At 41.2% G+C, this 25,236-nt stretch overlaps 4 protein-coding genes across 10 annotated transcripts in view; 2 read left to right on the top strand and 2 right to left on the bottom strand.

Moving 5' to 3' along the window:
- Positions 1 to 1,683, top strand: part of crebbpb (CREB binding lysine acetyltransferase b) — a 58,359-nt gene extending 56,676 nt beyond the window's left edge. For all 7 annotated transcript variants that reach the window (XM_028598688.1, XM_028598685.1, XM_028598682.1 and 4 more), the window contains exon 31: positions 1 to 1,683. This exon is cut by the window's left edge and continues 1,632 nt beyond it. In XM_028598688.1, coding sequence (XP_028454489.1) covers positions 1 to 693 — 693 coding nt within the window. In that variant the 3' untranslated portion in view covers positions 694 to 1,683.
- Positions 1,684 to 2,297: 614 nt separating this feature from the next.
- On the top strand, positions 2,298 to 11,183 carry trap1 (TNF receptor-associated protein 1). Its single transcript, XM_028600138.1, has 18 exons — positions 2,298 to 2,418; positions 2,807 to 2,977; positions 3,084 to 3,166; positions 3,890 to 4,030; positions 4,755 to 4,826; positions 4,976 to 5,136; positions 5,631 to 5,740; positions 5,835 to 5,908; positions 6,787 to 6,942; positions 7,125 to 7,245; positions 7,434 to 7,503; positions 7,693 to 7,840; positions 7,960 to 8,145; positions 8,936 to 9,074; positions 9,182 to 9,267; positions 9,445 to 9,590; positions 9,703 to 9,775; positions 10,377 to 11,183. Exons 1-18 carry the CDS (start codon positions 2,298 to 2,300, stop codon positions 10,476 to 10,478), a joined length of 2,160 nt encoding a protein of 719 aa, XP_028455939.1. The 3' UTR covers positions 10,479 to 11,183.
- A 63-nt stretch (positions 11,184 to 11,246) lies between these two features.
- Positions 11,247 to 18,982, bottom strand: LOC114569964 (MAPK regulated corepressor interacting protein 2). Its single transcript, XM_028600139.1, has 5 exons — positions 18,435 to 18,982; positions 18,275 to 18,344; positions 17,629 to 17,768; positions 16,233 to 16,325; positions 11,247 to 11,643 (listed from the first exon to the last, which is right to left on the bottom strand). The coding sequence occupies exons 1-5, from the start codon at positions 18,487 to 18,489 to the stop codon at positions 11,573 to 11,575; spliced, it is 429 nt and encodes a 142-aa protein (XP_028455940.1). The 5' UTR covers positions 18,490 to 18,982; the 3' UTR covers positions 11,247 to 11,572.
- A 474-nt stretch (positions 18,983 to 19,456) lies between these two features.
- LOC114570074 (glycerophosphodiester phosphodiesterase 1) lies at positions 19,457 to 24,867 on the bottom strand. The gene is made up of 6 exons (XM_028600285.1): positions 24,447 to 24,867; positions 22,601 to 22,776; positions 22,126 to 22,231; positions 21,740 to 21,832; positions 21,239 to 21,450; positions 19,457 to 20,938 (listed from the first exon to the last, which is right to left on the bottom strand). Exons 1-6 carry the CDS (start codon positions 24,705 to 24,707, stop codon positions 20,791 to 20,793), a joined length of 996 nt encoding a protein of 331 aa, XP_028456086.1. The 5' UTR covers positions 24,708 to 24,867; the 3' UTR covers positions 19,457 to 20,790.
- Positions 24,868 to 25,236: the final 369 nt, after the last annotated feature.

Raw genomic sequence — 25,236 nt, 5'->3', positions numbered from 1 at the left:
CAGATGCAGGCGCAGCAGCAGCAGCAGCAGCAGCAGCAGCAGCAGCAGGGAGGCATGCCTCAGGGCCACGGTCAGTTCCCCCAGCAGCAGCCAGGGCCAGCAAGCTACTCCCAGCTCCGTATGCAGCAGCAATTGGCTATGCAAGGAGGTGGAGGGCCCATGGGACAGCTCCCTCCCACATCTCAAATGGGTCAACCTGGTATGGGCATGGATGGGCCCCAGAACCTCCTCCAGCAGCGCATGCTTCAGCAGCAGATGTTAAAGCAGCAGATGGGCTCTCCAGCACAGGCTAACTCGATGAGTCCACAACCTCACATGCTCCAAGGCCAAGCCCAGGGAGGAGCTCACTTACCTGGCCAGACGATGGCCAACACCCTGGGAAACCAAGTACACTCCCCAGCCCCAGTGCAATCGCCCCGTCCACCTTCGCAGCAGCCCCCGCATTCCAGTCCCTCCCCAAGAATACAGCCCCAGCCTTCACCGCAACACGGCGCCCTCCACTCCAGCTCTCCCCACTCCAGCCTTGGAGGCCCAATGTCAGGCTCCATGGAGCAGGGACACATGGGAACACCGGAGCAGAGTGCCATGCTCCCGCAACTTAACACGCCAAACAGAGGGGGGTTGGGCAATGACATGGGTATGGTGGGTGACACGACGGGAGACACGCTGGAGAAATTTGTTGAAGGATTGTAGCATTTTGGGACAGAGAAAGGCCTTGTTCTGTTTTCAGCTGAGAATTTTTTGTACTTGCTAATGTAAAAAGCTAAAAGAAATACAAACAAATTAGTCATATGAGGCCTACAGACTGTGAACTTTCCTTAAACCAAGGGACTGCTTTTTCTTCCAACACAGAGAGTGATTTAATAATTGCTATTGAAAAGAAGACGACAAAGACACAAAGAATATATTTTTGGTTCAGACCAGCCATGCAAGAATGTGCCCGGTCTTTGTGGTGTTTTCATTTGTTTTTCATTTGTTATGCTCTGGTATTGACTTTTTTAACAAAACTTCTCAAAACAAAAAATATTTCATTTTATTATTAATTTTTTATTTTGTACCTTTGCAAATTAATATCGTGTTTGTGTTGAGAAGACTGTAAAATAATTTTCTGGGAATTTTTGCCAGGTTTCTCCTCTTGCTAAGTTTCTCTGTTCCTGGCTAATTTATTCTAATATGCCATTTTTCAAAAGGACTGCCTTTGGGAAAGCCTTAGTTTCTTTCCTGTTTGCAGATAAATGTATTTGTATAGATCTAGGAACTATTGCACACACCCAAACACAAAAAGCAGGTGTAAAAGAAACCTGCATTGAGGCTTGTTAACGTTCACAGGTGCCGGAATGTTCTTTTTACTGGCCTTGGCCCAGTATTTGTCTTGCAAATGTTTAAAAAAAATGCTTCGACTCGCTCTGTCAAAAGGAATTCTCATTAAGTTCTGAACCTCTTTTGCCTGTGGTGGGAAATTAATTTGTTTGACTGCTGATTTGTGTTTAGAGAGTTTTGTGCATCATTTTCTCTCTTGCATTAAACTTGACTTGATGATGAACTGTTCTCTAATGTAAATCATGCAGCTCAACAGTACTGTAAATATGCAGAAAATAAGAATGAAATCACTGTACAAATTGGTTAAAATGGCTCATTTCGTACTTATATACCATATTGTTAAATAAACCTGTGTGCCACAGACTCTGCTTCTATGTTTGTATTTGGAGAGAACTATATTGTGGTCAGCAACAGTGTAACAAATCTGTACATTATAATGTAAGACGAGGGTAAACTTCAAACTCACATTTGAGAAGCTGGAACCATTAAATGTTTGTGTTTGGAAAAATGACCCCCACCCCACCCCCCCTTTAAGTCCAACAACTAATCAAATATCAAAATAGACAATTATCAAGTTATTGTTTCAGCATCAACATGACAAACGTGTTAACATCATTTTAAACATTTGTATTTGTTTTTATAACCTAGTTAAGATGACCACTGTTTGACCTTGACGGGCAAATTAATTTATGTCAAATAATGAAGTATGGATTGATACAGATACGACTAGTAGTGTTTTAATACATACCAACGGAATTAAACCGTGCACTTAAATACTTTTTTTTTTAAATTATTTTTACATGAGATGATTTACAAACGGTGGAGAAATTTCCACTTTTCATCAGGCAGTGTGATAGACGCCCTGCTCACGTCATTACAAGGCGCAGTCGCGGGTCCTGCCTGTGCTACGGTCGTACGGCGTGTGTGTCCCTTCGGTCAGTCGAACCGTCTTGTCGTCTTGTCCATCGTTTGTTATTATGTCCCGCTGTCTCGCGCTGGCTCGGTTCGCCCTCGGTTCCTCTCAGAGGACCAACTCACGGCTAACGTCATGTGCACGAGGGCTGAGCAGCCGAATTACCTCGCGCTCCTTCACCAAAGGTAACGTTAAGCGGTTTGTGAGCTAGCCGAGTTAGTTGACGGCTACAAGATCACAGTGGTGTGAACTGCTGCGGCTCAACTCTACTTCATTTACCAGCCTGCAGTCTAACGCCACGATAGCTTAGTTAGAAACTACAAAACTGCTAAATACGAACGACTCAGTTATTACATCATGACATCAGAGTAGGACTTAACTGACCGTTAGTGTCGTGATTTTATTTGTCATTTTATAGCCCAAAAATAGATACATTTATGATTTAAAAATGTCAGCATCAAATCATGAATAAAGTGGTGCTTTATCAAATTGATAGGTTCATGTTTTCAAGTATATCTGTAAACACTACTCATGAGAATGTTTAGTTGAGCGAGATATTTGGACCTGCATCAGACCTGCAGGTTGGGCAGCAGCAGAGGTGGAGCAGTCGGCCCAAAGTGTGGAGCTCCCAGCGGTCCTGTCTCGGCTTCAGCCAGCAGTCTTACTACAGCACCCAGGAGGCAGAGAAAGAGCCTGAAGAGGAGCCTCTGCACACCATCATCAGTGATACGGAGTCTGTTCAAGGTGGTATAAGAGCTGCAGACTTACATCTCCTTTAATGTCACAGAGAGGCTGATCATTTGTTAGATTCAAAATAATCTGAATGTTGTTCTACCCCTGATCCGTGCAGGTAGCTTGTCCAAACATGAATTTCAGGCTGAGACGAAAAAACTGCTGGACATTGTTGCCAGGTCCTTGTATTCAGAGAAAGAGGTAGGTGTGTTTGAAAGAAAGGGAGATAATCTACAATTTAGGCTACATCCACACTAATAGGTTTCCGTTTTAAAACACATATCTATTGCTACGTTTACGCCTCGGTGTGTCCACACTGCTTTGATGTTTTTGAGCCCCTAAAACGGAGAGGCATTTGGAAACGCTGCTGATCCAGTTTTAGTTTTGAAAAGTTTTCATTTTAGTCTGTACGGACAGAAATGGAGACCTTTGCAAATGATGACTCAAGACGCCCACGTTCGCTCCCTGATTGGGTCTTATAAGTCTCAACGTGTTTCCTAATTGGCCACTATCACGTGACCCTTTTACCGGAAGAAGAACAAACGACATCAACCTTGACAACCAGTGGTAAATTCAACATTGGTAATGAATTACAGTCCCCTCTGACCTTGTTGTCGATGCTAGCAGCTGTTTTGCAGTTAAATCCTGCACTTTATAATGCTGCTGCGGCCTACACGCGCAGGAAGCAAGCTGTTGTTTTAGCGATGTGCCACAATTCCTGTGTCCAGTGTACCTAAATTGCCTGTGATACGCGTTTTCAGGCATTGATGGATGATTACTTATTAAACACTTGTGAGGACGGAGATCGTTTTCGTTTGAAAACACCGTTTTCAAATGAAAACGCAGTAATGTCGATGTAGCCTTAGCTGGACTGACATTTCAGTATATGAACTATAACTGTTCTTCTCTTCCTTATCCCACCAGGTGTTTATCAGAGAGCTGATCTCCAACGGCAGTGACGCTCTGGAAAAACTGCGCCACAAACTGATGACAGCAGGTGGTGAAACGGCTCAGATGGAGATCCACCTGCAGACCGATGGTGCCAAGGGCACCTTCACCATTCAGGTATACCCATGACTGTGTAAAATGTGCAGTCTGCATGAGTTATGAGTTATGGTTGATTGGTATTATTCTTTTTGACAGTTTTCGGTGTTGCTGGTCTTTCAGCCCCATGTTTATTTTCTGTTAAACATACAACATAGCCCTTTTCCACTGCAGGAATGTAATGTGTAGGACCAGGCCCTCACCAGTGTTAGGGGAGAGGAGGTCATTCAGAGGGAGCAGGAGTTGATAGCAGGAGAAGATGTCTCAGCATCTGGCAGAAATTGGGATACAAGATTGTAGAAAGAAAAAAAAAAATCACAATGGATGCAAACCCAAAAACTTTGAAGCGTTTTGATGCTCTCAAAGCTGCTTTGGGCTACCGAGTGACATGTTTCTGTTGGTCCCAGCACTCTCCTTGATTCAGAATTAACCATAAACCAATATCAGCATCACTTCTTCCATTGATTGTCCCACAACGACTCGCTTCTCTTCCCTACCACACAGTGCATAAAAATGACATAGTTGGTCCCACTGTAGCGTTTTAAATGAGGTTTATCCAAAATGTCCCACTTTCTTAAATACAGTGGAAATGCAAGTAGGAACCAGGTTATTGCGGTGAAAAGGGGCTTCTGGTGAACTATAGTTCCTGGTCTGTCTTTGGAAAAGATGCCACCTGGTGGATGGATATCATACAACAAGCTATAATGACTTTTTGAGTGACTGGAATTTTCTGTACTCTTAACAGGACACAGGAGTAGGGATGAACCAAGAGGAGCTGGTGGCCAACCTGGGGACTATCGCCCGCTCCGGTTCCAAGGTGACGTTCTTCCATAGACTCAACTAGTGTTTGGATATACGATTAACAATCCAATTAATCCATCAGTTTATGCCCACGAATGTCACACCTGTATTTATGATGTATCCTCCTCATTCTGTCATAATAATCATCTCGTCCCCACACTGCAGGCATTTTTGGATGCCCTGCAGAACCAGGCAGAGGCCAGCAGCACCATCATTGGTCAGTTTGGTGTGGGATTCTACTCTTCCTTCATGGTGGCTGACCGTGTTGACGTCTACTCGCGGTCCGCTGAGCCCAACGCACCCGGATACAAGTGGTCCTCAGACGGGTGAGAAGGAGAGAAGGGATGGGAATGAAAGTCTTTTAAAGGTCCCATGACATGGTGCTCTTTGGATGCCTTTATCTAGGCCTTATTGGTCCCCTAATACTGTATCTGAAGTCTCTTTTATATAGACCTCAGTGGTCCCCTAATACTGTATCTAATTCAATTCAATTTTATTTATAGTATCAAATCATAACAAGTTATCTCGAGACACTTTACAAATAGAGTAGGTCTAGACCACCCTCTATAATTTACAAAGCCCCAACAATTCTAATAATTCTCCCAAGAGCAAGCAGTGCGAAAGTGGCGAGGAAAAACTCCATATTAGGAAGAAACCTCGGACAGACCCCTTACACCTATCGCCATTTCTAGCCACTGGGGGACCATAGGCAGGCTGGGGGAATGCATATTAATGTTAAACAACCTCAAAGTGAAATTTCACACACACATCTGTGAAAGGACCATAACCAAATGGGATCCTCTGTTGTTGTCGTCTTCAGCTCTGGAGTTTTTGAGATCGCTGAAGCCAGTGGTGTTCAACAGGGAACAAAGATCGTGCTGCACCTCAAAGACGACTGCAAGGAGTTTTCCGCTGAGGACAGAGTTAAAGGTATAACTGCCGGAGCTGCTTCTATACCTGCAGGGATAAAACGCATTAGTGTAGCATCACTCCGTGTCCTTACAAGCTGTTGAATCTCTTTCAGATGTTGTAACAAAGTATAGCAACTTTGTCAGCTTCCCCATCTTCCTGAACGGACGGAGGCTCAACACACTGCAGGTGAGCCTCTCTGATTCTGTTGTTCTCTCTGTCTCAATCCAAAGACTCTCAAAATTCATGGTATGAATACGGTGGAACTTTGCTTGACCGTGCAGCTGTTTTAGCAGCAAGTTCTGCATAATGCAAGACAAAAATCACATAATAGAAGAAACCGAGAATATACAACATTTCACTATTGCTCACATGCTGATATTGTTCCTCTATTGTAAACCTTGAAGGTCCAATGTGTAGGAATTTCTCCCATCTAGCGTTGAGATCATATATCGCAATCAACTCTCTCGCGCCACGCAGTTCAAAGTACGTATTACAGCTACGGTAGCCTTCACGCTTCAAAAAGCCGGTCTCTTGCTCTTTTCAATATCCTTTCTTTTTCCTGAAATTTGGATTTTGAATACGTGTGGTCCTCCATGTTTCCTTTTTCAAACTTGCCGGGGCCGGGAAACGACTGTACCCATTAGCAGCACCTGAGAGTTGATCATGTGACGGTGAAAACGCAAAAGGCGGAGCAGTATATCCTGTATGTCCCTTACTGGTTAACGTATTTCAAGATGGAGCCTGAATATGGAGCGTCTACCCCAGTTCATGCAAATGTAAAATTTCAAGCCAATAGGAATACTTGGAATTGATGGTGGAGGTAAATATTCATGAAAAAGGACAAGTTTGTGAACAGGCAACACAGATTTAATAATGAACAACTAAAAACGTTACACACTGGTAAGGCTTAATAAAGGCTTTATGCCTGTTAATTATGCAGTGTGAGCTGAAGAATACATCTGGAGTTGGTTAGGTATCACTGTAATACTTTAAAATGTATTTATGTGGGATTTTTTTCTTTTTCTTTATTATTAATGGTTGTTTGGCCTCTGTCCTTCCATCAGGCTTTGTGGATGATGGAGCCTAAGGAAATTAGTGACTGGCAGCATGAGGAGTTCTACCGTTACGTCGCCCAAGCCTACGACAAGCCTCGCTACACGCTGCACTACCGCGCCGACGCTCCGCTCAACATCCGGAGCATCTTTTATGTCCCTGACACGGTGAGCAGCTCAGCTAATCTGGGATTGCAACTTTCCAGTCTATAAATGTGTCACAACAACCGCTGAAAGAATGCCAACCTGTGTGAAAGATCATGTTATGTAACACTATTAGTTTTTTTTTTCAGTGGTAGTGAGTACCGATTAATTTACCTTTTTATTACAAATGATTTATTTGTCAACAGAAGCCGAGCATGTTTGATGTGAGCAGGGAGATGGGCTCCAGTGTGGCTCTGTTCAGCAGGAAGGTCCTGATCCAGACCAAAGCCACCGACATCTTGCCCAAGTGGCTGCGCTTCCTCCGAGGTCTGGATCCTCCCGGGTGCCTCCACCCACTGCTTGTTTTTACTCTACGCTTTCTAAATGCATTATTATGTGAATAGTTTGTTTAATTTTTTAGTGCTGAGCTGAAGTGTGTGTGTGTGTGTGTGTGTGTATGCGTGCGCATGTGCGTGCTGCTGACTTCCTGTGCTTTTTGTGACGTGTGTGTGTAGGTGTGGTGGACAGCGAGGACATCCCGCTGAATCTGAGCAGAGAGCTGTTGCAGGAGAGCGCCCTCATCAGGTAAAACACCAGTTTTGCTTTGTTTTATGTATTTAAGGTATCCTCACTTATGTTTCCCCATGTTGTCTTGCTCTTACTCTTTATTATCAAAATCAAAAAAAAAATTGGAGGATTTACTCATACATTCATAATAATATTTCTCAGTTCTTTTACTTGTATTTATTTTTTGACCCTCACCTCTGTCTTCAGGAAGCTCCGTGACGTGTTGCAGCAGAGGGTGATCCGCTTCCTGCTGGACCAGAGCAAGAAGGAGCCAGAGAAGTACAACAAGTTCTTTGAGGACTACGGCCTCTTCATGAGGGAGGGCATCGTTACCACTCAGGAACAAGACGTCAAGGTGACTTTGAAAATGCAAACAACTTTTTTTTTTTTTTTTTAAATGTAAAAAGCAGCGGGAATATGGTATCCTGAATATGACTGCAGTCCTGTTTGACCCTCCATGCTGCCTCTGCACAGGAAGATATTGCAAAGCTGCTGAGGTTTGAGTCTTCTGCTCTGCCAGCGGGCCAGCACACCAATCTGATGGAGTACTCCTCCCGCATGAAGGCTGGCACACGCAACATCTACTACCTGTGCGCCCCCAACCGCCATCTTGCAGAGCACTCTCCCTACTATGAGGCCATGAAACAGAAAGACATGGAGGTGAGAAAGTGGTGTGAAATCAGTGTTAAACATGCGATACAAGAAAAATATTATTCCCACAAATCAATTGAGCGGTTATTGAAAGTCAGTCGGCTTTTATTTTCCAGTTGCATTGTAGGCCATATTCCTATTGATGTATAATTCTTCAGTCCCATGTCCCTTTCACACTTGTCTAAGAATGTTTATTTTTTTTTATTGTACATAGAAAGATATCATTTCTTACAGTGAAGATCTGAGCCAATTTGTGGCTTGAACTTTAATGTACCGTGTTTACTGTATCAGTTGGCATATTAGAGCAGAGATCTTCAACAGGAGGTCGGGGACCCCTAGGGAGTCCTCAGAGTTACTGCAGGGAGCCACCAAATTAAGTTTAAAAAAAAAAAAAAATGTAATATGACATGAATTCAACACATTATTGGCAAATATAAATCAGCCTATGTGTGAAAGAACAATGATAGGTTTACTGGCCTTATAGGTAAGAAGTAGTCACTAAGGTAGACACCCACAGATGCAGTTAATTCTAAGCATTCACTGTGCCACATGTATGTTTAACATTTAAACATGATTTATAAAATCATGCCAACAATTATTTTATAAGCTTAGTATTCAATGCACTAAAAAAGTTATGTATAAAGGTCTTAGGCCACACTACATATTATTGTAGGCCCAGTTTTATATTGTCAAATGAGAATAAAACAATATGGCAGTTCTGCCACTGAAAAGCTGATTAAAAGCTGTTCATTAAGGATGAAAACTGGAAATTTCACTTGGTTCTTTTGTGTACATACAGGTGCTGTTCTGCTACGAGCAGTTTGATGAGCTGACCCTGCTCCACCTCAGGGAGTTCGACAAGAAGAAGATGATCTCAGTGGAGACTGACATCGTGGTGGATCACTACAAAGAGGAGAAGTTTGAAGACAGCAAGCCCGGTTCGCTCCCCTCTCATACCTCCAGTTAAAGCTGAGCAGTGTAGCAGGACAACTCTGTGTCAAGGTTGTAGTCCTCACTCCTGTTCATTGCCTTCTCTCTCCTGCAGCCTCTGAGCGCCTGACGCAGGAGCAGGCCGATGACCTGATGTCCTGGATGAAGAATGCCTTGGGCCCCCGAGTCACCAACATAAAGGTAAAGCTTACACGTGTCAAGGACTCCAATGTGTTTTCCTGACAAGAAATCGGCTCAGTCGTGGATTCAAATCATTGTGAAATTTTTTTTTTCTCCATGTCAGATCTCTTAAGTTGGTCTCAGATTTGGTCTGAAAAATGTCACGTTGCATAATACTTTTTCTCATCTGGCCCCTAGCTGACTCCACGCCTGGACACCCACCCAGCTATGATCACAGTGCTGGAAATGGGTGCTGCACGCCACTTCCTCCGCACCCAGCAGCTGGCTCGCACCCCTGAGGAGAGGGCTCAGATACTGCAGCCCACACTGGAGATCAATGCAGGGTGAGAGAATCTGTGTGTGTGTGGATTTTACAAGATGGAATAAAAGAAAATTATTACTTTTAAATGTGTTTTTGTGTCCAGCTCTCACTATCTTCTTTTTACCATCTGACAGACATGATCTGATCAAGAAGTTGCAGGCACTGAAGGACACAAACTCTGAACTGGCTGGACTGCTACTGGAACAGGTACTGTGGGTTAGCGCTGCAAATGGAAAACAGCATTTATAGTAAGAAGGCCATTATTTTTTGCTGATCTGCTGCAGCAAACTCAAAAAAATGCCTTGATAAGTTCAGAATAATTTCCACAACAGTTTCCATTAGTCAAACAATAAGGTCATGTCGTACTGTTTTTCTAAGAGTTGCTGCAAATTTTAGTTTAGTTACTGGTGAGGAAACTCAACATTTCTGCATAAGTTTCACATTTGAAAGTATTTCAGCTGCTCAAAAGGGCATAATCCCTCCTGCTCCTGGTAGACTTTTACTTTGAAACTCGTGCAGGATGTCAAGTTATTGCAGGAAGTCATTAAGTTATTAACAGCTTACACAGCACTCAAAGAGTAGAAGTGAATGATTACTGTCAGAAGAAACCATTCACAATTTAGGACAAAATGTCTGATAGGTAATTAATAGATGGTTAAGTATTTGTAATGTTCCCCAGGCTCTGTTCTGGCAGCCCATAATCAACTTTTTGTGGGATATTCTTGTCTCTTAAAGTGAGTCGCTAATTGGCTTGAAGTCTTATCAGTGCAGTTTCACACAATTATTTCTCTTCATCTGTGTTTTTCAGATCTATGATAACGCCATGATCACGGCAGGCCTGAACGACGATCCCCGACCAATGGTTTCCCGCCTTAACGACCTGCTGACTAAAGCTCTGGAGAAGCACTGAGAGCTAGTCAGACATGATCGGTGCAGACGGACTTGGTTTTGAGGACAGTGGACTGAAGCATTTACAGAGAACTGCAGGCCTGGAACCATAAAATCACATCTTCCTCCCCCCCACCTCTGGAGTCCTTGTAAAGGCTTTTAAAGCTCAGATGGAGTGACAATTGACTGCTGAAAGCTTTGTAAGCACTTGTATGTCTTCATGCTCTGTGTTCAGCACTTTCTTCAGGCTCGTCCACATCTTCAATAATATGGGTGCAAACAATGTAGAGATGAAGTGGGGAAAGCAGGCAAAAGTAAGAAGAGATGCATTAAAATGTTTGTCATGCCAAGAAAGTTTTATTCTGAAGTGTGCATTAGAGATTTGAAGCGGTAAGAGATGGTTTAATTAGAAATGCAAGATGTTATCACTGCTGAATAGAGCTGTTAATGTTCTTTTTTATATATAAACCCTTGTTCTTTTGCCCTCAAAATCCCTGAAATTGTTCTTTTTTTCACATTATTTATTTTATGTTTTGCAATTCATAAGAAGCTGAATACCACAAATGTGGGAATGTTTCATGTGATTAAATATTTTTGAACTGGGTCAAATGAAAAAGAAACTGGTAGATGGTGTATGAGCTGTAAATGTGACTTGTCATCTGTCAGTGGTCAAACATGGATTCTCAACAGGTATCATTAGTACTAATAAAATGGATTTAAAATACTGTATAAGCATTTATGGAGCTTTTGGTGTCCTGTGTGTATTGCTAATAAGGTGAGTAAACAAAGATTCCAAAAGAGTTTGAAAATACAATTTTACTGCAAGTAACATGACATCTCTATTGTGAGGGCAGAAAGATGAGAGAAACCTCAACTCCAAGATGGGCGTCCTCAAGTGTGCAGTTAGTCGCAGACAATATTTAGAGATCGATTGTAGTCAAACAGGCTAGAGTTCAAGTGAAGTGATTCTCTGGTTTCTATGCAAGCGTCCCAGCGCTGTCCATCCATTTGAACCACATCAGGGCATTTTGACCCATCACACCTCCAGACCTCTGCGAGCCATCCTGCTTCAGGTCTCGCCTGACGATCCGTCAAGATCCATACATCCCAGAAGTGTCAGGATAGCTTGTCTATGTTGGCTAGGAAACGCTGGGCCCACCATTCATCAAGATCTATGGGCACAAAGTCTGGAAAAAAAGGAAGAAAGGAATTTAAAAGATGATATTCCATGAGATCAGATTAAATGCCTGTTGGTGTGTCAGTACACCCTAAAACATTGCTGTTGTATGCTTGTCATCCCAATAGGACAAAAAAAAAAATATTCCAGAATCATTTCTCTATTAGTTCAGCACAAATTAGTTAGACATTACCAAAGCTCAATCAGAACAACATAAGTTAATTTTGAATGGGATTGATGTGGTAGACAATTTTTTTTATTATAAAACATATTTGTCAGATCTTTCAATTTAGAAAAAGAATAACTCCTAGAGGGAAATTCTACTGGGGATCATTAATTCCTGATATTAACTGGAAAAGAGCTTGGTTGTTACCAGTAAATACTGCATTACAAATAAAGTGAAGGTTCAATTCAAACATTATTCATAAAATATACCCTGTGAATGTTACTGTAGCCAAATATTCAGACATAAGTACTGCTTGTTCCTTCTGTGGTAATTTGGATGAAACACTATCACACTTTTTTAATTTATTTTTTTTTATGTGAGAAAAACATTTCTCAGTCACTTAAATAGTAACCAATTTGATCCACCTTCCTGTCTTAGCTTGAGAGATTTTCTTTTTCATTATGATAATCCTGATAACACCTTGGAATATGTAGTGAACTTTGTAGTGAAAGTTTTTTATTCAAAAAACAGAAATGGCAAAAGGGACAACCTTCCTTCCAGGTATTTAAGTTAGAACTAGATTTGCTCCTTAAATCACTTCATATAATTAAAAATAACCCCAAAAAAATGATAGGCTTCTGCGTCTCCTCTACACAGTCTGGAAATTCTGAACAGTTTTGCTCTTTGTTTTGTTTGCGATTTGTTTTTTGATATATTTGTATGTGTCTTGTATATGTATGAAAAACTGTGTGTATGCGGTTTTGTGTATTTGTGTCTTTAAGCATCAATAAAAAAAAATAAAAAAAAATATCATAGCTTGATCAGGAGTACTTTCTCTGTTGTTACTTTGTTTTAAGTGTAGAAATAAAGAGCCATGGTCTTTTGGAATGGTTGTAGTGTCTTGGTTGACAGTGTTTACCGCCCTCCAGTGGTCACAGTGAGAAACTGCAGCACTACATTAATATAAATTCGTGGCTAACAAAATGGTTATTAATACCTTGTTTAAGTTCTTATCTTAATTAATATAGAATTGATATCAAAATGTAAAACTCACCGATATAACTACAAATAGTATTAACATCAGTGTCTAACAATTGTGTTAAATAACTGCAGTTTTAGTAAAAGTTTTGTGGTGTGGAGACCACTGTAACAGCGATGTTCAAGGTAGAAATGTTGTGTTGTTCCATGTTGTCTCAAAGTAACAAAACAGAAGCAAAGGTATAGAAATCAAAAACCACTGTGGTTGTTGATCTGTACTGAAACGTACACAATAAAACGCAACGTAATACTGATATTTATACTTAAACTGACTGTTAATAGAATCATTTCAGGTATCAGGGAATCACTAGTGCCTTTTATATAGAGAGTGCCCTCAACTGTAACACACACACACACACACACACACACACACACACACACACACACACACACACACACACACACACACACACACACACACACACACACACACACACACACACACACACACACACACACACACACACACACACGTTTTGCTATACATGTTTATTCCCTTTGTGTATATTGGTACAAAACAAAAAAAAAGGAGAAAAAAGCATACTGGACATAATAGGACACAAAACTAAAAAAATGGGCTGGACAAAATTATTGGCACCCTTAACTTAATATTTGGTTGCACACCCTTTGGAAAAAATAACTGAAATTAATCGCTTACCATCGATAAGCTTCTTACACCTCTCACCCGGAATTTTGGACCACTCTTCCTTTGCAAACTGCTCCAGGTCTCTCATATTGGAAGGGCGCCTTTTCCCAACAGCGATTTTAAGATCTCTCCACAGGTGTTCAATGGGATTTAGATTTGGACTCATTGCTGGCCACTTCAGAACTCTCCAGCACTTTGTTGCCATCCATTTCGGTGTGCTTTTTGAAGTAGGTTTGGGGTCATTGTCCTGCTGGAAGACCCACGATCTCGGCGCAAACCCAGCTTTTAGACACTGGACCCTACATTGCGACCCAAAATCCTTTGGTAATCCTCAGATTTCATGATGCCTTGCACACAGTCAAGGCACCCAGTGCCATAGGCAGCAAAAACAACCCCAAAACATCTTTGAACCTCCACCATATGTGACTGTAGGTACTGTGTTCTTTTCTTTGTAGGCCTCATTCCGTTTTCGGTAAACAGTAGAATGATGTGCTTCACCAAAAAGCTCTATCTTGGTCTTATCTGTCCACAAGACGTTTTCCCAGGATTTTGGCTTAATCAAGTACATTTTGGCAAACTGTAGTCTTGCTTTTTTATGTCTCTGTGTCAGCAGTGGGGCCCTCCTGGGTCTCCTGCCATAGTGTTTCATTTCATTCAAATGTCGATGGATAGTTCGTGCTGACACTGATGCACCCTGAGCCTACAGGACAGCTTGAATTTCTTTGGAACTTGTTTGGGGCTGCTTATCCACCATCCGGACTATCTTGCGTTGCAACCTTTCATCAATTTTTCTCTTCCGTCCACGTCCAGGGAGATTAGCTACAGTGCCATGGGTTGCAAATGTCTTGATAATGCTGCGCACTGTGGACAAAGGAACATCTAGATCTCTGGAGATGGACTTGTAACCTTGAGATATGTTTCCACAATTTTGGTTCTCAAGTCCTCAGACAGTTCTCTTCTCCTCTTTCTGTTGTCCATGCTTAGTGTGGTACACACAGACACACAATGCACAGACCAAGTCAACTTCTCTCCTTTTTATCTGCTTTCAGGTGTGATTTTTATATTGTTAACACCGGTTACTTGCCCCAGGTGAGTTTAAAAGGAGCATCGCATGCTTGAAACAATCTTATTTATCCACAATTTTGAAAGGGTGCCAATAATTTTGTCCAGCCCGTTTTTGGAGTTGTGTGTGCAATTATGTCCAATATGCTTTTTTCCCCCCCTTCTTTTTTTTTGTTTTGTACCAATACACACAGAGGGAATAAACATGTGTATAGAAAAACATGTGTTAATGCAATACTTTTCTGTAAGAAATACTTGATTTTCTGGAAAAATTTCAGGGGTGCCAACACTTTTGGCCATGACTGTGTGTGTGTGTGTGTGTGTATATATATATATATATATATATATATATATATATATATATATATATATATATATATATATATATATATATATATATATATACACACACATATATATATATATACATACAAATCTTATATGTTCGAGGAACGTTTTAAGGTTCCAATACACAAATTGAAAGAGACGACTATGCCAAAATCATCAAGTCAGATAGATCAGAGGGATAAGAGAATGTTTGGAAGGTTGAGTGTTCAAATCCTACGTCTCAGTAAGTTTTGAGGTCCGACTTACTAAGTGAAAGAGGCAAATGACTAAAACATAGACATGTGCGTCAGGTCAGATAGCTTAGGGTGATAAGAGAATGATTGGAAGATGGAAGGTTGAGTGTTCAAATCCTGTATGGAGCAATTGGTTTCAAGACCTACATTACTGGAATGAAGAATACAAATAAATGAAGAGAAAAGTTGTGTTCCTGTCACTCTCTTTTATAACTTTTTTCAATCTACTATACTATGACTTTTTTATATATTATTTTTCAACATTGCTATACTATCACTTTATAAATCGCTGTTTTTTGACATGCTACTGTATATACACTATGACTTTTTTCGAAACATACTATACTATGACTTTATCACTTTTATCGACACACTACTAAGCCTTTAACACTTTTGACATACTATACCATGAGTTTTTGAACCTTTTTTTGACATACTATGACTTATTTTGACATACTATACAATGGCTTTTTGAACCTTTATTTGACATACTATACTATGACTTATTTTGACATACTATACAATGGCTTTTTATCACATTTATACTATGACTTTTTTCGACATACTAGACTTTGACTTTTGTATCACTTTTTCGACATACTATACTATGACTTTTTTTCAACAAACTGACTTGTCGACATACCATATGACTTTTTTTCGACACACTTCAATATACTTTTTTTTTTTTTTTATTCTACATACTATGCTGTGACTTTTTTCGACATACTAGACTGACTTTTTCATCACTTTTTTTTTGACATACTATAGCATGACTTTTTTAATCACTTTTTTTTTTTTCAACATACTATACCAGGGGTCACCAACTGGCGGACTCCGGCCCAAAACCGGACCGCGAGAGGCTTCCATCCGGAACGCGAAGCCTTTCGACACAACTGGGAAATAAATGATGCGTATTTATCTAGTCACTAAAGAATTTTTCAACAGCCTGAACGAGGCTAGTTCTGTAGACCTGTATGGGTCCTGAGACCGCCTGCAATGGTTTGTTTCCGTTGTCAAAAGTGGAAATATCAAAACACTCCCCCGTAGATGGCGCGCACGAGTATAATCACAGCTTGAAGAGGAGGAAGAGGAGAAGCTGTACTCACTGTGCATGTGTGGGCTGGGAGTGGGTTCTTTATAGTGGACTGCTCCCTGGGTCTCCTCTGACCCCCCCTCCTGCTGCTCCACCTCCTGCCAGGCTGAAAACACAACGACTCAGTCAGTACATCTACTAATACTTATAAGCTTGTATACAGTATGTTTAGGGAGAGACGCAAACGATGAAGTCGACATTCGAATAACACCTTGTCCTCTAGAAAATTGTGATTTTCAATGTTTATTTATGCTTTATAGGCCATTAATCGTGTAATCAATTAATCACAGATAATAATGAAGAAGCAGATTAATTGATTATGCAATGATTGTAGCTAAAATAGACACATAACTGTACGTCTATAATTTGTTTTACTACATATCTGATCTGTCAACAGATCCTGGCTGTATCCAGGATACAACACAGTTGACACAACTAAATCAAAAGAAATATAATAAATTATGATAAACTAAACCCAAGGATATGGTATAAAGAATTTAACTAGTGTGTAATAACGGCACATATCCTTATTGTCCAAGTTCAAATCTTCTGCACACTAGTGTCACACCTACAGCGGCAAACAAGTAAAGTCCACTAGGGCAAATGTTTCAAAGGCACACGTTTGTATTTCAAATAATGCAGCATGTTGACTGGGGTGTGTGTGTGTGTGTGTGTGTGTGTGTGTGTGTGTGTGTGTGTGTGTGTGTGTGTGTGTGTGTGTCTGTGCTAGCTGCCTTTATATCATGTATTGGGGTATTTCAGAGAGTGAAAGAATAAATCAACCCTGAACAAAAGGGGAGTCGGGCCTTCTTTGTGTCCTTGTTCACTCAACGGCAAGGTTACTGGAGTTGTTTACGAGGTGCTGTTGCCGAGCTTTAACGCCAGCAACTAACAGGACGCAGAGAGTAAGAACAGCCGAGCCACCGTATGAGACTGTGAATGTTAAAAAGAAGAACACACTAGTTCAAAAACTAGGTCACTGCGTTAGGGTTTCATCACAGACCCAACAAAATCCTTCACCCTGTCAGACGGCTTTGTTGCCTTTCCTCAAATTTAGACAACAAGACTCCCCCGAGTGTCTGGTGGGCACTAAGTTAAAAGTCAAAAATGCTGTTTACTTGCTGTGTACTTCAGCACATGTGCAAGCGTGGGTCATGAGGAGCACGCTATGCGAGTGTGAGAGCATTTTTTGGCTAGGTGCCTATCAGTGTCTGAGCAGCTGTGTGTGGGAGAGGCCTGGGAGGGGGCAGGTTGGCATGTCATTTAAACAACTTTATAGTAAAACAATGCCATTCACAAAAAAGCCGACGAGGGGCAGGTGTCTGGATCCAGTGAGACTGTTACAAGTGTTGTCTCAGCTTCTCGTATTTCCAGTTAGACTGTCTAACTAGTAAGACTAATTTCCTTACCATCATAGACAAAATTGACGTTTTCCTTGTGCGCGGGCGTGAAGCTCTCTTCCTGCTGGCTGTCTGCAGGGAGAGCCGGAGCAGGCTGATGGTACTTCTTACCGTTGGGACGGTTGAAAACTATCTTGGGTGCAGGAAGGCTGACGCGTACAAAAAGGAAAAAAAAAAAAAACAGGGTGTCACAAAGTAGTCTGATGTGTTCAGCAAATGCTACATAAACATCTGAGAACTCTCATTTCTCAAAGTGTCAACCCTCGGGCCTAAATTCAAGCATGGGTGATTGTGTGGGAGTCAGAGATTGCAACAGCTGAATGAAGGACAACGTGCCACCTTGACTTCCCACAAGGTCACACACACACACACACACACACACACACACACACACACACACACACACACACACACACACACACACAGTGTGTTGTAAATCATTCAGGAGAGGAACAAGGGCTGTCTGATGACGTCCAAAGCTGTCATTCACTAACACATGTTTTAACCAGCACAATTAATCAGCAAAATCAGCCAAACTTGTGACATTTTCAAAAGAACACACATGACAAAGCATCACAGACGCACTACTGAGAGCATTTTGGTGGTTTTTTTTTTTCATTACCAGGAGGTGTCTCTCCAAAAGTTGCACACTTACTCAGGCATACTCCAGGACGTTTGCTTGTGCTTGAAGTCGTTTATTTGGTTGTCAAGCTGCTGAGTAGGCCCTAAATAACAGAAAGTTCACATTTTAATAAAACCACTTGAAAGCAAGATGAATGGTCTGCTGGATCTCTGAAAGCGTGTTTGTGTCTCACCTGTCCGTCGCTGGGTGACCAGTTTGCTGGGACCTTTTGTAATTGTGTACATCATGCGCAGGAAGAGTCCGATGTAAAAGTTTAGTTTGGCACTTTGAAGTTAAAAAAAAAAAAAGTCCAGACGGAGCAGATACAGGTGGAGCTGGCCTACTTTAAAGTTAAACACATTTCTCCAGAATCTGTCGATGTATGACCAACGGGAAGAAGCGTCAGTCCACTCCTCAGCTGATCAGGTTGAATTTCACTCACAGGGCGAAAGTTTGACGCCAACGCAAATCCACGGAGCTGACTAAAGACTACGAGGGCTGTTTGCTAACCACGCAGGAAACCAAATTGTGCGCCGCGCTCCTCTCTGCGTAAAACCAGCCGCCGGGGCACATCTCATTCAGCGACCCTCCCCCTCTCTCCTGCCTTCACCCTAACTCACTTTGGTCATTAAGTGTACTGCACTGCCACAATGTCACATAACCTGAAACAGCGGCGGTCATTCATAAGACATTGAACGCACACAGTTAAAGCGCACCACTTCTCGCTCGACGTCCTACACGCCTCCCTCGGTGCTTTAAAGAGACAGTGTCCCCGGATTGTAAGAAATCTGTAACACCAGCTAGGGGCTGAGCTGAGGTCCACTATTTTCTTCCCTCATTTCCTAAATTCTAGGAAAACTAAACTTCTAGTGAAGTTCAAACAAATCGAATGTTGTCAGATGAGTTGAACTTGAATGAGAATTTATTCAATGAGGGTCATTTGTCTGCTCCACCATGTGGCCCCCATCTGCCCAACGTCTCTGTGTTTACAGTACACACGCAGGTGAGGTCAGGTGCCCAATGCAATCACATACACACAACCATGTTTACTATTCAACCAAGCTTTACTACATACTGAATGAGTGTGTGGTGAAATTCAAAGCTGGGTTGACAAAGACGCCCAGCTGAACATTTACAGAAATGAATACAAAGAAAAGTCTCGCATACTAATACTTTTTTTTAACATTTGTAATAAGTTAGGACGTTCACCCAAAAGGCATTATTAACTTCCATCAGTTTTACAAACTGAATTTACATTCTAAAGATTTATTTCTGCCTAAAAAGGAACATAACATATTTTGATGAGTGACCCTATGTTGATTTATCTCTTATTAGAATATAAGACAATACAAGACATTCTTAGCACAAGTTTGTTGGTAACAAGTTACCAAGACGAGGTTGTTAGCCTTTTACCTACAAGAACTCCTTAAATACCTTTTTAAAAAGCATATTCTGATAAGCACATTTAAATATATTGACTGTAAAGAATGTTTTCAGGAAAACAAGTAAAATTAAAATAAAAGGAAGTGAATCAGTATTTCTCCCTCTGTTACATTCCAAGCACTGTGATATCAAGTTAAATCAATATATTACAGGTTTTATTGTATGTAGTCAAACATTTCTCAGGTGTATGGGATGAAATTTGGACTCAACTTTTTTTCATTTTTTACAATTCTGGCTACAGCCATGATCACAAAAGAGTTTTAGTTCTCTGATGGTTCATAATGAGGATCATATAAATACAGTATTTTGGACTTTATGTTGACTTGTCTCTGCCTTGACACCTACACTCACACCCACCACATGTGTGTCAGGATTCAGTGGTGCATTACTTTCCCTCCTTTGAAGCTTACAATCAGATATCATTTTAATTCAAAGTTCCTGGTGTATTTGTGCAGCTGTGGCACTTAATGACAGAAGGCAAGTTTCTGAACAATCAAGTATCATCATGTCACAATATTAACAACAGATCTTCTAAGTCTATTAGTAAATACATATCATGACAGCTGGCATTGATATGATGCCAACATGTCTAATGTTACAACTATATGTCTCTTTAAAGCCTCTGAAAGAGCAGCACAAAAGGTAGAAAAGATCTTTAAGGTAGCCTAATCCCAATCCCTGGTCCAGGAGAATTGGAGGTATTGCTGCTGGTAGTAGGATAAAGACTAGGAAGTATACAGCCCGGTCTTCATGGTTTAATGTGTGTGTAGATTTAAAAGAGAAATTACCTGCTGTGTTCTTACCTCTACAGTAAATCATATAAAGCTTGGATTGTTCGATTGCCACTACAGAGCTAGTTAGCACCCAATTTCTAGCTTCCCTCCACTTTATAGTTAATTCATTTACATATTTCACTATTTGTGTGGTCTTTGAAAGGACAAGACTCTGGGAAATGTAGTCATTATAGAAGTTGTGTAGTCTTGTGTCTAACCAAGGAGTATCTAACTTCCAACTTTTCCAAGAAGCTGTAAAATGTTCTATTTACAAGTCTAAACACTTGGGATTTTAATCCTCCCTGTACGTGTGGGTGCGTTTAGTCGTATCGTTTAGTAATGAGGATCACAGTCTTCCAGCAGACTGTCAGTGATGTAACCAATCTTCAGCAGGTTTTGGTAGTAGTGTTTCTCCACAGCGGTGTTAACAGTCCAGCCCACCACCTCCACACCTCGCTCTGCCCAGTACTGAACGTAGTCCCTACGTACGGGAGGAAAATAACAAAATACAGTAAATAAGGAACAATACCCACAGCCAGATAAGTACTTAGTACATAGAATAGTGAACCCCTTAAATAAAGCAGTGTCTACTTATGACTTGGGAAGGCCTTTTGATAGCATTTTACTGAATCATCCTTTTTTTTATTTTTTAGATTATATACATACAAGATGGACATCAAGATTTGTCTTAACATCTTGTGGGGCATTCTTAAACCCGGTGACTCGCATACAACTTTGCGGCCGTGCATCGTAAAGGTAAAACACATTACATTTCACCTACAGTGAGATGAAATCTTTCTGCATGAAGATGGCAGAGACCCCACAGAGTTTCCACAGTATGTGGTGATGGGCCCAGTCCAACAAGACGTCCAGAACCCCCATCCACAGCTGACCCGATGTTGACAGGGACCGAGAAGTGCCATCGCCAAAGCGGCTCAGTCTCCAGGGGCGGTGGATAAGAGCTGTTACCACGTTGGGGTCAGTCTGACGCATCTGTGGCCGCAAGAGGTTGGAGGTCTTTAGTCAGAAACAGTCTAATTATAGTTTACTTCTATGATGTTATGTCATAGAAGTATGAAATCAGAAATGCATATCATATTTAGGTTTTAGCTAAGAAAGAGAGAGAGGATAAAATGCAGCAAAGGGCCCATGTTAGGGTTGAACTAATGGTCGCTGTGGTAAGGATTCAGCCTTGATGCATGGTGAGCTACCAGGGCACCCGAAAGAGCTTCCTATAGACGATGATTATCATTTTAAGTTAATCAGTCATGTTCTTTGTTACCTTGTAGATGACTTTGGGTTCAAAGGAAGAAACAATGCTGGAATTGTAAAGAACAGGGAACTTCTTATACATCTCATGAAGCACTGCTGCAGCCTGGAAAAGAGGATTTTGAGGAAGTTATTAATATTCCATAGAAACAAGAAATTACTTACAGAACAGTATTTAACTATCTGATAATAAACTGGCTTATTTAAAGAGATTACATAAATGAGTGCCTCCTAGAAGGTTCAAAGTGTAGGTCAGAAGAGCCTTATGGCTGGAGGGCTGATTGAATTAAACAGACAGAGCTGTAACTTCTCTGCATCGAGCATGTCTGTAGGCTACAGCCAGATAACATCATTGGTCCAAATATGCATACGCATATATGTATCTTTTATATTCAGTACCTTATCAGGTTGATCTTTGACATTAAAGAAGATGGTCAGCTGGTGTCTGATGCATTCCTCCACCGCCTCCTGCAGAGTTGGGATCTTCTCACCACTGAACTTGTCCCTGGGGACAAAAGAAATCACAGCAGGTTTTTAAGGCAAAACTGAGGTAACATTCTTGCTGTATCACACTTTCACGTTCTAACTCTGCACACTTATTTTAAGTCTTTAAAATTGGTGAGAAGAGCTACTTCAAATAGTGACATATTTGTGAGGGGCAAGGGATCACTCATATGAAAACTATTATTCTCCATCTCAAACCTTTTAATATGAGGATCTTCACAGATTTCCAATCAACTCCAGCTTATTCCATGGACACACTATCCTTTGTATCTTTACTTAAACATTAAATGACAAGCTAAGACTTTTAGAAATCTAAGCATTAATTCACATGCTTAGATGAGAGGAAATTACTCTTTAATATGCAGCATACTTCAGCCTGTGACAAGCAGCAGCATCTAGCCTCTTAAGTTGGACCAAGTGCAGTTTGCTAACAGGTCCAGAGCTGTTGGTGGTGCGGTCCACAGTCTCATCATGCATCAGCACGGGCACTCCGTCGGCTGTGAAACTCAAGTCCAGCTCCACTCCGGTTGCCCCGTTCCTACTGGCCTAAAGAAGGACATCACAGGGGGACAAGAAAATGAAAATAAAGCTTCCTGTGCAAAATGGAAATTTACTGACAGGTAGAAAGCTGTTTTGGGCTTGGGTTTTTGAAAAACATGAAACAATGAGCATGCATAAGTAAGAAAGTATGACACAGTGAGTCAGTACTGTCATTTAACAGTAAGGATATATCCTCCATATCTGTGGGTACTATACATATTCTCCAGTGCTACAGACACATGGAAAGTACAGGAGCTGTGAACTGAATGTGTGACATGAAAGATGAAGAGGGTAGAAACTATCAGTGCATTCAAATGGAGCATGTTGATTTTAAGTTGTCTCTAGGACACATATTAGTTTCAAGTTAAATGGTTGGCTGCTCCAGTTTTAGGCAAAGACAGCAAACGGTTGTTTGACAACACCTCAGTAATGTATGTTTGAGCCTCACTCTCTGTAGCCCTCGCCTTTTATAGTAAACGTTCAGAAGAATGTTTCCGTTCTCATTTCCGTGTTTGACTGGTAGTCAATGGTTTACCAATCGCACTTAAAAATTACAACTTGAATAAAAGCATCACTAAATACTCCCAAAAAATAAAACATGTATTGAATGTAGCTGGGCTTCTTAGCATGATAACAAAAAAACTGAGTAACCATGTTACTGTAAATACAGTATAATCATTAGTCAAAGGGACACCTAGGGGAGGACTCCTGCCGTCTCAATTTCAAATCACTTACAGTGAAAAATAGATCCAAGAATAGCAGCCCCCCCCAGTACTCTGCATCAGAAGGATGAATATAACTGTCACTAGAAAATATAAATTATTTTTGATACCTATGACGCCAACAAATGTAGGTACGACCCAGACATACTTTTCCTTGGTCAGTAATACCAAAGACAAGGTTCAGTGGCAACAAACTGGAGCTCTCCTCCATCTTTACTGAATCTGAGAACAGCTGTTTCACCACTGTGCCATGTACAAAAGCTTGAGCAGGATTTATTAGGTCAGCTTTTACACCACATTCAATAGCTACCTACAAAGGCAGGTTAAATAGGCTAATGGATCAAGAAGAGGCTGAACAATAGCTTGTTAGAATCCTTCCAGAGGTGATGATGAAAGGTATGAGCTTAAATAGAGCATAAGATGCTAACTGCATGTATGCATGTAGGACAGTTATGAGACACCACAAGGACAGCTGACTCAGCACCTTCAGTAGGTAAAAAAAAACAACAAAAAACACAACAGAAAAAGTGAGGGAAGAAATTATTTACAAGTCATGAAGTGGACCTCAATTCATAAACAGTTAATGTTTAAGGGTACATTAGAATTCAAAGAGCACAATGAGCCACTGATCTGATACAAACTTAACCAGCTGACCTCCCTGTCCATTTAGAATATGGTACTCTGCCTACACTGCAAAAAGGGAAGTCACGACATGCAAAGCCTAAGCAGCTAAAGCTATCAATATATTTATTACGACACAAAATCCCTCGTGAAAATCCCTTTATATTCATTTAGGGGCTCCTTTGCACCTGCAGTGCTGTAGATTTATTCAGAAATTAAATATAGCATATGATTCATGTAGGTGTTAGATATATGTAGTATACTTTAGCTATATAAGTACACATGTATGCACAGAGCTACATATTTTCATCTAAACAGATGCCTGCACGTCACCTCTCTGATCGCTGCCAAGGTGTTCTCCGGAGCATCGTGGCTGCCTCCGCGGTGCGCAACCACCGGGACGCCGCCTGATGGAGCCCTGGGCCGGAGGACGCGGCCGGCCTGGTCCCCTGGCACCGGAGGAAACCGGAACATCACCATGAAGACATAGAGGAATGCGGTGAGGAGGGAGGCACCAGTGGCGCTCCGCGTCCCCAACACCACCAGCAGAAACACCGCCGAGAAATACACCACCTCATCTCCGATCTGCAGCATGACGAACGGTGGCCTATATGTCGGTATGTCTCGATCGGACCGGAGGATGAAAGAGTCGTTGTTTAGAAAGATGCCATGGAGAAAGCTCTGCTGTCAGCACTCAGGTGACTACATGGTGGAGGCTCACAGAGCTCTTGTAAAGAGGATGCATGGGAGGAAGGAGGAGAGGCAGCTTCACTGCTATCGTCAATATCAAGTTTGAAATATATATATATATAAATAAATAAATAATGCATCCGGCCAATACATTCATAATAAAAATTACAATTAGCCCATTGTGTTTAAATAGCCTACAGCTTAAAATGGTATTGAGGAAATGTGACCATAGGAGAAATGTGTAAAATGGTGGCTTCACTCCATGTTTAAAAAAATTCAGATTTATTTAAACACATTTTAACAAAAAAACAAACAATACTTTTATTTTGAAGACAACAATCACATGACCTATCTTATCTCAGACTCCGCAACATCTGGAGGCAGAGGGGTGCTGGGAGTTTGGGTGCAGGCAGGAATGAATTTGTATTGAGTG

This window comes from Perca flavescens, chromosome 15 (assembly GCF_004354835.1).
Source record: "Perca flavescens isolate YP-PL-M2 chromosome 15, PFLA_1.0, whole genome shotgun sequence".
NCBI classification, from domain to species: domain Eukaryota; kingdom Metazoa; phylum Chordata; class Actinopteri; order Perciformes; family Percidae; genus Perca; species Perca flavescens.
This window is presented reverse-complemented; position numbering and strand designations above follow the sequence as displayed.

Coding starts and splice junctions, on each gene's coding strand:
- trap1 (XM_028600138.1), top strand. CDS start 2,298: ATGTCCCGCTGTCTCGCGCTGGCTCGGTTCGCCCTCGGTTCCTCTCAG. Junction 5,909..6,786: donor GGAGGCTCAACACACTGCAG/GTGAGCCTCTCT, acceptor TCCTTCCATCAG/GCTTTGTGGATGATGGAGCC. Junction 7,504..7,692: donor CAGGAGAGCGCCCTCATCAG/GTAAAACACCAG, acceptor CTCTGTCTTCAG/GAAGCTCCGTGACGTGTTGC.
- LOC114569964 (XM_028600139.1), bottom strand. CDS start 18,489: ATGATGTACACAATTACAAAAGGTCCCAGCAAACTGGTCACCCAGCGA. Junction 18,345..18,434: donor GGTCACCCAGCGACGGACAG/GTGAGACACAAA, acceptor TCTGTTATTTAG/GGCCTACTCAGCAGCTTGAC. Junction 16,326..17,628: donor CGTCAATTTTGTCTATGATG/GTAAGGAAATTA, acceptor TTGTGTTTTCAG/CCTGGCAGGAGGTGGAGCAG.
- LOC114570074 (XM_028600285.1), bottom strand. CDS start 24,707: ATGCTGCAGATCGGAGATGAGGTGGTGTATTTCTCGGCGGTGTTTCTG. Junction 22,232..22,600: donor GCTGCTTGTCACAGGCTGAA/GTATGCTGCATA, acceptor TTTTGTCCCCAG/GGACAAGTTCAGTGGTGAGA. Junction 21,451..21,739: donor AACCCAAAGTCATCTACAAG/GTAACAAAGAAC, acceptor TTGCGGCCACAG/ATGCGTCAGACTGACCCCAA.